At 39.2% G+C, this 13607-nt stretch overlaps 1 protein-coding gene across 1 annotated transcript in view; it reads right to left on the bottom strand.

Moving 5' to 3' along the window:
• AHI1 (Abelson helper integration site 1) overlaps window positions 1-13607 on the bottom strand; it is a 103505-nt gene that overhangs the window by 81617 nt on the left and 8281 nt on the right. Inside the window, exons 3-6 of the mRNA XM_086631959.1 lie at window positions 5857-6467; window positions 5137-5294; window positions 3874-4087; window positions 2566-2758 (exon numbers count right to left, since the gene is read on the bottom strand). Coding sequence (XP_086488085.1) covers window positions 2566-2758; window positions 3874-4087; window positions 5137-5294; window positions 5857-6467 — 1176 coding nt within the window. The remainder of the gene's footprint in view (window positions 1-2565; window positions 2759-3873; window positions 4088-5136; window positions 5295-5856; window positions 6468-13607) is intronic.

Below are 13607 nucleotides of genomic sequence, written 5' to 3'. Positions count from 1 at the left end.
AGCTGGAAAAGGGCAGTCAAAAAGTTAGTTTTCCTTTCTCAGCTTTATCACTTATGCCATAGAATCAATCATAGAACGGTTTGGGTTCGAAGGGACCTTCAGAGATCATCTAGTCCAACCCTGCTGCCATGTCCTGGGGCATATTCCACTAAATCAGGTTGCTCGGGCAAAGTCATGGAACAGGTTATCTTGAGTGCTATTAATGAGCACATACAGGTTAACCGGGTGATCAGGCCCAGTCAACATGGGTTTATGAAAGGCAGGTCTTGCCAATCAAACCTGATCACCTTCTATGACAGGGTGACCCGCCTGGTTGACGAGGGAAGGGCTGTGGATGTAGTTTTCCTGGACCTCAGTAAAGCCTTTGATACAGTTTCTCATAGTGTTCTGGTGGAGAAACTGATAACTGCTGGCCTGGATAGGCACACCCTCCTTTGGGTTAAAAACTGGCTGGATGGCCAGGCCCAAAGAGTGGTGGTAAATGGGGCTAAATCTGGCTGGAGGCCGGTCACCAGTGGGGTTCCCCAGGGCTCAGTGCTGGGTCCAGTTCTGTTTAACATCTTTATCAATGACCTGGATGAGGGGATTGAATGTACCCTCAGTAAATTTGCGGACGACACCAAGCTGGGAGGCTGTGTCGATCTGCTCGAGGGTAGGGAGGCCCTTCAGAGGGATTTGAACAGACTGGATCGTTGGGCTGAGGCCAATGGCATGAGCTTTAATAAGGCCAAGTGCAGAGTCCTTCACTTGGGATGTAGAAACCCCAAGCATCACTATAGGCTCGGGGAAGAGTGGCTGGGGAGCTGCCTGGCGGAGAAGGACCTGGGGGTCTTGGTTGACTACCGGCTTGATATGAGCCAGCAGTGTGCCCAGGTGGCCAAAAAGGCCAATGGGATACTGGCGTGTATCAAGAATAGTGTGACCAGCAGGAATAGGGAAGTGATCCTGCCCCTGTACTCGGCACTGGTGAGGCCGCACCTGGAATATTGTGTCCAGTTTTGGGCCCCTCGCTTTAAGAGAGATATTGAGCTCCTGGAGCGAGTCCAAAGAAGGGCGACTAAACTGGTCAAGGGGCTGGAAAATAAAACTTATGAGGAGCGGCTGAGGGAGTTGGGGCTGTTTAGCCTGGAGAAGAGGAGGCTGAGGGGAGACCTGATTACAGCCTACAAATACTTGAGAAAAGATGGTGGGAAGGTAGGGGAAGGGCTCTTTACATTAGTGTTGGGTGATAGAACAAGAGGAAATGGGTATAAGCTTAGTCAGGGGAGATTCAGGTTGGATGTTAGGAAGTATTTCTTCTCTGAAAGGGTTGTCAGCCACTGGAATAGGCTGCCCAGGGAGGTGGTTGAGTCCCCATCCCTGGATGTGTTTAAGAATAGGGTGGATGAACTACTTAGGGATATGGTTTAATGGGGATTAGGGATGGTTGGACTCGATGATCTCTAAGGTCTTTTCCAACCTAGAAATCTATGAATCTATGAATCAAAGTGCTGTCTAACCTCACTTTGAACACTCCTGATGATGTCCACGAGATTCTTCATTTTTCTGGTCAATCACCAGAATTTTCTCATATTTAGACACTCCCGGAGGTTTATCAGGTATACAAAAAAAACTTGGAATCATGCTATCTTTAAATTGGTATTTCATAAACCATGCTGAAAGTCAAACAGTATGGTTTCAGAATAGCCACACTTTTGGTCCCAACATTAACATGATTTCCATGAAGAATCTTGACATACAAATGTAATTACTTTTGCATTACACAACTAAGAACTCTTAATTCTATAAATGTGTTCATTTATGAGTATCACAGAATATAAAGAAACATAAGGTTATACTGTACACACAATCTATTTGAAATATAAAAAAACAAGAAATGAATGGCATACAAAAAACAAGGAACAAAAAAGTATTTATTGTACTAGGTTCCCATTTTCAGGTTAATACTACAGAATCTCTCCTTACAAATACTGACATTCTTAAGCTCAAGCTCATCTTCAACACATACCCTACAATTTTTCCTTTAAACATAATTGTATTGGAGGACAAATTAATAATTACTTTGTGAAGAATGGGAGAAGAGAAGTAGGTGTCTAAAATGTTAATGGAAAACAATGCAATAGCTTGCTCATTGGTACAAGGGAAAAGAGGTGTTGCTATAAGCAGCCAAACTCCATCTTTGAGTTTCTGGTAGTTAAGCTTCTTTTCGGATTTCAAAAATGTGGAAAAGGAAAAAGTTTTAATTCTTTATACCCCATTCCTCCTGATCTGGACAATCTTGCCAGCCTTCCTCAGAGGACTGATGGCTGATTTAATAAAAAAGCTTTGTCCTCCTCACTATTATCAAAATGGGGGGGGGGGGTGCGTGGTGCTATTACAAAAATGTTTATTAGTAATTAGCAATCACCAATACCACTTTTTGGTATCTCCACTTAATTCTGTTATCTTAGGGCTATGCTATTAACCCAATATAACTGCCATAAACCACCTGAATCAGTCAAATATTGAGGAAACAAACAGAAAATCATCACGTGAATAACTTCGATGTAAAATATTTAACCTTACCTCAAAAAACAGGATTACCCGAGGGCTTTCTTCAGTATTTTGAATAAAATAACTAAAACGCTCATTAAATATGACTTGCTCTTCCCACTCTGGAACTGTGGATTTAGACTGCCTGAAGTCATATGGTTGTGTCATAATAGGAAGAAGGTGCTCTATTTGGTCTTGTTCATAATACGACGAAACTTTCCTCTTGCTGTTTGAAAATTTCCAAACAAGTTATAATCATTATAGCACCTTAAAAAAAACCAACTCAAAATAATATTTTCAATTACTGAAAGCAAAAAAACATAAAAAATACCAATTGCTTGATTTTGATTTCCAAAACCACTCGAAGTTTAAGACAATTTGCAATGTATATAGAAAGGCTACAGGCTGAAGTTCAAAATACTAACAATCAAGTTACTGTTACCAAATTTATGCATAATGATCATGGTAGAGTCTACTGCTTAAACACTGTTAAAATTTGGTTTTCAGGAAAATTACGCATAATGACACTAGAAACAAGTAACTGAAGTTACAGTTAGAGGCTGTTCAGGAGGGCCTGTTGTGATAGGACAAAAAGTAATGGTTTTAAAATAGAGGGAGGTAGATTCAGATTGGATATTAGGAAAAAATTTTTTACCATGAGAGTTGTAGAACACTGGAACAGGTTGCCCAGAGATGTGGTGGATGCTCCATCCCTGGAGACGTTCAAGGCCGGGTTGGACAAGGCCCTGAACAACCTGATCTAGTTGGAGATGTCCCTGTTCCTTGCAGGGGGGTTGGACTAGATGACCTTTGAAGGTCCCTTCCAGCCCTAACCATTCTATGATTCTATGATTCTATGAAGTGATTGGAAATACGAAGAACTAAACACTTCAGGATTTTAAAAGTTCTTTTATAAAAAGGAAAAGGCAGACACTATTTATTACAAGAGTTTAGATCATAGAATCCTAGAAGATGATAGATTATTTATTCTAATAAATAATTTATTTATTCTAACATAGATTATTTATTCTAATTTTGTCTTCTACATATTTTTGAGCTTTAGGAAGTTTTCTCTCTGAAAAGAATACAGGATGAACTGTGCTGTAAACATAGGGACCTTGAGACCAATACAGCTGTGCAGAGCATTTAAAAGTGCCAAAAAGAAAAGAAAAATACCACCCTAAATTTACTGTAGGTGTATATACACATTATCATAGATGTAGAAACTAATGAACGATCTTGCAAGCTTAAATTTCAGCACTATTTTCATACTTGATTTTCTAGGAAAGTATATGTATTTATAGTAATCATTTATAATAGAAACAGTTTATTAAAAGTCACCTATGATCCTTCTTGACATATAAGCCATTTCTCTGATCAACAACATGGATTTTAACCATGGGATGAGATACCAGGACATCAGTTTTAAGTCGATCAGATCGATGGATATAAACTCCCAACACAAGATCATCATCAAAATCAAATTTAGACTGAGTTGAAACTTCTGAATTCTTCATTTCCTCATCATTTTCTGCAGCAATTTCTGTGTTTTCTTCTAGAAACAGGAACAACGTAAATAGAGGTTACTATATTCTACTAGCGACAGCTTAAAGGAGTAAAAATGCTCTGTATTGTCTTAGCAATCAATACTAATATAATATTTAACATGTTCTTTATGTAATAGTTGAAAATAAAATGATCAAATTTGAAGCATTTTAAACATGTACACATGAATATACATTAATAAATATAATCTTTTCCTATTGAATATTTTTATTTAAAATCAGAGGTTTCCCTCTTAATTAACATAGGTTCTTCTGTGCCACAATGACTTAAAATCCACATAGCTCAACATCCTGCTCAGGACTATAGCCTATAGTAAGGTGGGTTTTTTTGGTTGTTTTCTTAAGGAAAACATAAAAAACAAGATAAGCAAAAACTGATGCTTTCTCCATGTGCATTTTCCCTGAATTTACCAAACATTGTTTTCAGAACTTCCCCATTTACAAGTTACAGTGAAACCACTGTACTTAACAGATACGAAAAGACCTAATCCTCATCAATTTCTGCAATCTCCATTTTTTTTAAACTAATTTCTTATTTTGGCCTCCACAATGTATGGAGAAATTAATCCTCCAATTTGACCGAGTTGCATGAAAAAGTATTCCTTATGTTTGAACTGAGCACCAGGTTAAAATAGTGGTGATACACAATTTATAGCACAAATTAAATAAAAATTATAAAATAATAAAAAGACAACTAGAATATGCATCTAAGTAATACCACCACTGTTAAGGTGGCATATATAGTATAATATTAATACATTATGCTTAAAAAAAACCCACCTTTTAACTATTTATCAATTTCAAAACTATTTGCAGTAAATGAATTCTCAAGATTTTAGACTGAAACATCAAATTAACTTCCTCACAAATAAGTCTTAGAATTGGAAGAACAAAAATACTATTAAGTAACTAAGGAAACATAAGTAACTTCAACAGCTCAACAACTTCTGTGCTACCACTACGGATAAAGGAAAAGAAAAGAAAAAAGCTTGGATAAAACAGCAAAGCAGCACAACATTCTAACATTTTGTTGGCAGACCTTTTCTGGTTTTCTTTTTAACCTTCTTTGTTTTAGGTTTCTGTTTTTCAACACTTTCCTCCAGTTTCTGTCCTTCTGATGTAAACAGTTTTTCCAATGACTGATTTTCATTGCCATCTTCTGCAGGATGATGCTGTAGCTCAGAAAGGGACATTGCACTGCAATGGAAAGGAGTAGTCAGCAACTGCATTCAACTGCACGTATGGATGCAATTGCTTATTACCATTATTCATCCACTTGGCATTTCCTCTTTAGTTCTGCAACTCCTCATCTGTGTATCTCGAAAAGGCAACACCCCCAACACCAGCATCATGCCTTTTTTTTTTTTAATTTCTTACTCCCCTTCAGTTTCCCCTAGTCTCCAGATAATTGCAGAACCATTCGTATGAACAGAGCTAAGCCAATATTCTTCTGCTGGATCGGGGCCACCACTTATCATTCAAAAACCATGCACAAAATTATCTTAAATTAGTTAAGAGCAAGTTCCACAGAAAATCAACATCAGATAGTAACAAAGGATATTAAAAAAAAAAAGTTAAACAGAATCTGTGAGTTAAATACTAATCTTAACAGTGTTTTGAAAATTCATGACAAATCATCCAGCTCAACGCTTAGATAATATGTACAGTTTATCATAAAGCTTCTCCTGTCTTAAAACAAAATGAAACAAAAAAATCGCTTAAGATTCACAGACACACAGTATACAGTTTATCATAGTACCTTGTTTCGGCTTCACTTAAAACTGCCAGTTCTTTCTTCTTTTTCTTCTTTTTACCCACTTCATTGTTCAATACAGCTTCATGGCTTTGAACACTGGAGGTATATTCAGACATCTGTTCTTGAAGTTTCAGTCTTATTTTCTTTTTAATTGCATTTGCCTCATCCTCAGCCACGTGCAGCTGATAGGCTTGAATTAGCTCTTCTTCCTCTTCTAATTCAGCTACATCTCTTGCTTCAGTCAAGGAATTTTTAATCTTTCTGTCATCTTCTTGATGAGGTACACCTGTTTGTGATTTACTTTTTGTTTTCTTCTTTGGAAAATCATTAATCTTTTTCTCAAAACTCTCCAATTCAGCTTCATATAAATTTTCCTCCTCATTAAATTGTTCTTGTAACAAGGATTTCTTTTTCTTCTTGTTAGACTTTGGTTGCTTGTTCTGCTCTCCACTAACAACATCATTGTTTATTTTCTCTGCAATTGAGGCTTTCTCTCTCAGTTTATTTTTTGTAAATCTGGGACTCTCTTCTTCCGGATTATATGTGTTGTTTATAATTGCTTCATCATTCACACTTTCCTTAGCTAGATCAATATTACTTCTAAAGGTGTCAAGCTATAAATGAAAAGAACATAAAATACAGTTGTAGTAAAAATTATGTTCTAAGGATAAACATAGTACTTCATGTTATTTATTTAGCAACATTACACAAAGTAAAATGAAATCAAAGCTCGAGTTATTTTCTTGTTTAAAATTAACAAGTGACAGAGTGAAAGGCAATAGAAAATTCACACTGAAAAAAACCCAACATTTTGTGTTTGGGCACTTCATCCTCAATTTTGTTTCACTATGTTTTTAAATGACTTGTATGTACATCCAGTAAAAAAAAAACCACAAGTCTACTCTATAAACAGAGGCCAAAGCTTTAGACTATGGAAGACTGGAAGATTTGATGCAGCATGATATCAAGTATTTTCATCCATTTAAAATGCAAGTTAGAGACAGGCTTCAGGCTCAGTTGTTTGTAGTCTCTTGGAAGTTGCCTGCCAAAGTTTGACAATGAAATTACATTAAAAAGAGCTAAACCTGAAAAACAGATTTCCATTAAGCCTTATTTTTTTTAAAAAAGTATGAAGTTGAAAAAAGCCTCAAACATATTATTCTTAGTACAATGACGAAGAGGTGATCTAAAGACCAGTCTAGTAAAAACAGCTAAGACAAATTTCATTTAATCCATTCGGCTCTGCACTCCTTCTGCCAATTGTTGGTGCTTTTTAGAAAACACATAGTAAACTCTCCTCCCTCCTTCACGTTTCTGTTCCTGGTTATTAGAAGTTATAATGCCCCATCTCTGGAAACATTCAAGGTCAGGTTGGATGGGGCTCTGAGCAACCTGATCTACTTGAAGGTGTCCCTGCTTATTGCAGAGGGGTTGGACTAGATGACCGTTAAAGATCCCTTCCAACCCAAATTATTCTATGATAACTCGAAACAATACAGCAAGTATCATTAAGTAAGTAATTCTGTAAGGAGCTCGACACACAGAACTCTGTTCCTTGACAGAACTTCTATAACATCTCTGAGGTTCATTTATTCTGATGTCTTACATAAAACTCTCTGGAGTGTCCACATGAAACATTAGAAAGGACTTCAAAACACAAAGAAAACAAATAAAAAAAAAAAGTTGGAGAAAACATAAAGTATCTGCATCCAATCTTTTCTTTGCCAAGATAACCTTCCTCCCTCAATAAACAGAGACATATTCCCCTTCTAGCTGGGACAGTTCTCCCAGTTACAGAATCATGTTTGCCTCAAACATTTTTAAAAGGGACAATACGTGTAGTAAGTAATCACCAAAATGTACAAGCTTATACAGGAACCAAGTTGCAACAGCAATCATGCTTTGGAGAATGGATCCTGACTTAAAAATGCCCACCTGCAAGAATAATATTCCATGACTAGAAAGAGAACACTCAATGTGCAAGTCACCTGCCTGCATATTGTATGCGTTTAATTATGTGAGCCTGCAAACCTTCATCACTATCTTGTTTTATTTACATCCAACATTTGAAGAGAGAACATGGACAGCAAGAAAAGCATTGTAAGTACTGAAGAAGAAGGGAGAAGAAAGAAGGAAAGTTTGAAGTAGATGAGTAAACACATAGAAGAGAAAAAAAAATCAAGGACGTTTATTATTTGTACAGGAAAACACTAAAATAAAAGCAGTGTGACAAGAAAAACGTACCAAGACAAATTTTAACACAGAAATAAAAGCTGATGTCTGAAACTAGAGACAAAGCTTAAAAATGCACTAACTAAACTTACTAAACAACACTGTCCTAATGAGTTAAAAAAGAAAGTGTCTAGAATTTCATGCATATATGCTTATCTATTACATCAGAAAAATCTAAAGCCATTCATATATCTTTTCAGTAGGTATCTTCATTTTAGCATCCTATGTCTAAAATAGTATAAATTATCTCAATATCAAATCATGAAAAAAACTGTCTTTGTAACTTCATCTTTTACTTGCTTAAATAGACCAGTAACATCCTCTTTATTTATAAACCAATGATTTAAGAGGATGTGGAAGGTTTCATATAAATAATTTGAAGTACAGAATAGAATAAGGGAAATAAAAAAATTAAATCAACAAGCTTTGTATAAACTAAAATAAACCAAAATGATGCTTTCTAATAGATTCTCCTCTTCCTGATCCACATTTTTATGAATAGCTTTAACTGCAGGGTATAAAGAATGAAGATTAAAACACACTGGCAATTAAGACCCAACAGTGACCAATAGCTAAGGTCATTTTTGCCTTTGACAGAACATAAATCCGTTAAGGCCAAGAAGTAGAATTCTTTGAGAAATTCGAAACAAAAGCCCTTGTCTTTGTCCTGTTCAAGAGTTTCTAAAATAACTCTGATATTCAAGAATTGTTTCCTCTAAGAAACCTAGCTGTTGAAAAAACCTGCTTGAATATTTACTAGAACTTTTTATTTATTATGCCTACAAACAAAAACGTACATCCACAAATATGTGCCACGAATAGTGGCAGCACACAGTTACTTAATTATAGCAGATTTACTTGTAGGAAAAAAAACCAACAGAATATCCTTGCAATGAAACAAAACACAACCTCAAACCACAGTAAATTCCAGGAACATTAAAAGATATTGCAGGCAGCACAAAGCTGCTTCAGCAGTTGAAACACAAATTCCTCAGATAAATAGCCTGTAGGATCTTAACTCAGGCCACTTTTCCCACACGGTGTAATTACATGATGGAATTAAACAGAGACAAAAGTGGGGAGAGAGTCTCAAAACAATAAAGCAAAAGCCAAGAGGTTCATAAAAACCATCACATTAGTTCCCAGGCTGAGGCAGGGGTACTGGTACAGATTCTCTGAAAAGCAGGACTGACAGATCAACTAAGAGCAATTGTTTTTTTATAAACACGCTTGAACTGAGTTGGAAAAAGCGGTTAGGCTGGAAAAGCAGCTCAGAGGATAGGTCTGGCTCTGGAGAAACTCCAGAGGGTTGCTGACTTCTTTGCCTCAGTCTTCACTGGCAAGAGCTCCAGCAGCACAGCTCAAGTCACAGAAGGCAAAGGCAGGGACTGGGAGAATGAAGAACCGCCCACTGTAGGAGAAGATCAGGTCCGAGACCATCTTAAGAACCTGAAGGTGGACAAGTCCATGGGACCAGACGAGGTCCATCCGCAGGTCCTGAGGGACCTGGCAGATGAAGTTGCTAAGCCACTACCCATCATATTTCAAAAGTCGTGGCAACCTGGTGAAGTTCCCAATGACTGGAAAAGGGGAAACATAGCCCCCATCTTTAAAAAGGGGAAAAAAGAAGACCCAGGGAACTACAGGCCACTCAGTCTCACCTCTGTGTCCGGCAAGATCATGGAGCAGATCCTCCTGGCAACTATGCTAAGGCTCATAGAAAATAAGGAGGTGATTGGTGACAGTCAACATGGCTTCACTAAGGGCAAATCCTGCCTGACTAATTTGGTGGCCTTCTATGATGAGGTTACAGCATTGATGGATAGGGGAAGAGCAACTGACATCATCTACCTGGACTAATCCAAAGGATTTGATACTGTCCCACACGACATCCTTGTCTCTAAATTGGAAAGACATGGATTTGATGGATGGACCACTTGGTGGATAAGGAATTGGCTGGATGGTTGCACTCAAAGAGTTGTGGTCAACAGTTCAATGTCCACGTGGAGGCCTGTGACAAGTGGGGTTCCTCAGGGGTCAGTACTGGGACCAGTGCTATTTAACATCGTTGTTGGCGACATGGACAGTAGGATCGAGTGCACCCTCAGCAAGTTTGCAGATGACACCAAGCTGTGTGGTGTTGTGGACACGCTGGAGGGAAGGGATGCCATCCAGAGGGACCTTGACAGGCTGGAGAGGTGGGTCTGTGAGAACCTCATGAAGTTCAACAAGGCCAAGTGCAAGGTCCTGCATGTGGGTCAGGGTAATCCCAAGCACAAGTACAGGCTGGGCAGAGAATGGATTGAGAGCAGCCCTGAGGAAAAGGACTTGGGAGTGCTGGTGGATAAGAAGCTCAACATGAGCCGGCAATGTGCGCTGGCAGCCCAGAAAGCAAATCGTATCCTGGGCTGTATCAAAAGCAGTGTGGCCAGCAGGTCGAGGGAAGTGATTCTGCCCCTCTGCTCTGCTCTCTTGAGACCCCACCCGGAATACTGTGCTCAGCCCTTGAGGCCCCAACATAAGAAGGACATGGAGCTACTGGAGCAAGTCCAGAGGCAGGCCATGAAGATGATCCGAGGGCTGGAACACCTCTGCTATGAAGACAGGCTGAGAGAGTTGAGGCTGTTTAGCCTGGAGAAGAGAAGGCTCCAGAGTGATCTTATCGCAGCCTTCCAGTACTTAAAGGGGGCCTACAGGAAAGCTGGAGAGGGACTTTTTACAAGGGAATGTAGTGATAGGACAAGGGGCAATGGAATTAAACTGAAAGAGGGTAGATTTCGATTAGATAAAGGGAAGAAATTTTTTACATTGAGGGTGGTGAGGCACTGGAACAGGTTGCCCAGAGAAGTTGCAGATGCCCCATCCCTGGAAGTGTTCAAGGCCAGGTTGGATGAGGCTTTGGGCAACCTGGTGTAGTGGAGGATTTCTCTGCCCATGGCAGGGGGGTTGGAACCAGATGATCTTTAAGGTCCCTTCCAACCCTAACAATTCTATGATTCTATTCTATGAACCTGACCTCTTCAGCTTAAAGCATGGAACAAACGAGAAGGCGTTTTTTCAAAACTCCATGGCCACATAACACCACCAGGGCAGAGGACGCACTCTTCCCTGAGAGCAGACCTACTTGTGCTACTGCTGCAGCAAGAGTGTGACACGGCCACCAGCTAAGGTGCAGGCAGGTGGGCTCACACAAGGCTGGTACCACAGCGAGCCAACTCCAGGTCACCTCGCTTGCCATTCGCAGTCCAGATCTGACAGCAAGGACAACACCTAATAATCTTACTCCTTTTCAAAAAGGCCTCTCAAATATACGCGAATGGAACCTGGAAACACATCAAGTGATTTTGCCTAGGGTATCTGGAAACTCAGATTACGAGATTTACAGAGGCACCTGAATTTCTTCCTGTAATACAGGCATACCTTGAAATATCATAGAATCATGGAATGGTTTGGGTTGGAAGGGACCTCAAAGATCATCCAGTTCCAACCCCCATTCATATCAGGAATGGACATTGCCAGCCCACCGAAGGGCTTATACATATTGGTTGGAAAAGACTATTTCCTTACAACTGAATTGGTAATGAATGTACTTGTGATGCTGGCTAGTTGCATGGGCTGTTTAAAAAAACACTTTAATGCACCAATTTTACTGCCATTGCTCATATCAGACTACAAAATGCAGATGCTCAAAGCTAGAACAACTTTCATTTACAGATAAGACAGGCTTGGGGAAGTTGCACCAAATTTTAACAGAAAACATTGAGAAAATGTATAGGTGAAGTATATAGTCAACTATCAGCAGTTCTCCCATTTTAAATATAAGACTCAAAGAGCTAAAAACCAGTAGAAATCTCAACAATTATTCAGTGCCTGTCAGCATATGGAAAAAAAAAAAAAGGGCTACAAAACAGACCCTGGGAAAACTCTACAACCTCAAAGCTCCACAGGTTGTTTTACATCTAAGACAGAAGCTAAAGTACTGAATTAGTCAGAAGAACTCTGTAAAACATCCACCCTACCCAGAATAATACAAGACACTTCAAGCCTGGAGATAGACTCCTGTTACCTGTACCCTGACGAAACTCCAGACTCCAACTGTCATCCAGGGCCTTATGAAGAAAGAGAAGGAGCAGATGCAGTAAGGTAGAAAGTGAAAGGCTTCAAAGGGATAAATCTGTTGCAGTCCTGCCTTGAATACAAAATCTTAGTTATGGATGCATGCCCAACCCAACACTGTAAGCTGGTCAGACTATGGTCTAGGGAAGAAATTCTTGGCTTCATAAACAGACCTGTCTTTTCACCTGGTAGAAAACTTCACTGACAGCTTCTGAGTTAAACATCCTCTTTTCTACCGTGAAATTTAGATGGAACCAAACAAACTCAATCATTTTCACACTGACTTTAGACAGATTGATCTATCTGGGTATTGCCTGGTCTGAGGCTTGCCTCATTCTAACAACTTGTAATAGGAGGCACAACCAGTAAAAAATAAATATGGGGACTGTTAGCCCTGGAAGGGATTCTAACAAATGCGCTTTCTGACTGTGTCCCAATTGCTTGGTTTTTCAGCCATGTCTTCAGGCCTCATACCTACTGCACCTGTGGCTATTGAACAACAAAGCGGACCTTTCACTGGCCCAGCTGATGTCCATCTTCATCTCCATTACATTCAGTTATGACTTCATTCCTATCAGTTGTGACTTTGAACTCATTCTGCCCTACCAGCATCAGCCTTTCCTCTTCCAGTCAAGTTGCTTCCCGTCTCTCCAGGCAGGCTCTCCAGGCAATGGGCACACAGAGCAGAACAGGCAGGCAATCTCCTTACCCTCACTTCTGTCATTTAAAACCACAGCAACCTTCTGCAGCTCCAGAACTCAGGTTTCAAGGAAACAGTGAACTACGATGGAAAACGTTTTATTAATCTAAGAAAGGCTAGGTTCACTAGAGACAAAAGAAAGCAGCAGACTACAACGTTTCCAGTGGAAACATGCTCTCAACCATGACCTGTTTCTGATCAAACCTGGGAGACCATTTATGGTAAGTGCATGACACAAAGACAACCATCACTGATAACTTTCACATTATTTCAAGATATGTGAAACTCTACATAGTTATATTAAATAAAGTGAAGAAAACTGAAGAAAAGCAGCCAACCTGCTCCATCTATCTCCTCTTCCCCCTCCCACACACGTTTATTTCTTACAGAGAAATGACTCATTATTTGCTGAAGCATGCAAAACGCCAAGATGAGCTCTTGCAACTTTGCCACACTTTAAGGAAATACTCAAAATGGTCAGTATTAGGTTTCAATACACATTCTCCTCAAGTTCTTAGTTTTTTAGTGCTTTGATTGGTAAAAGTCTACAGCTTCAACAAAATCATACAGTTAGGCTTCCACACTGATCCTAAAAACACGTCTTAATTTGTGTGTATACCATTAACTTTTTATTCTATTCACTGTGATTTTAAGTGTTTTTAGGTAACTCCAAGGCACTAGTGTTCGACATCAGATACTTCGGGAA

This window comes from Tauraco erythrolophus, chromosome 2 (assembly GCF_009769465.1).
Source record: "Tauraco erythrolophus isolate bTauEry1 chromosome 2, bTauEry1.pri, whole genome shotgun sequence".
NCBI classification, from domain to species: Eukaryota; Metazoa; Chordata; class Aves; order Musophagiformes; family Musophagidae; genus Tauraco; species Tauraco erythrolophus.
This window is presented reverse-complemented; position numbering and strand designations above follow the sequence as displayed.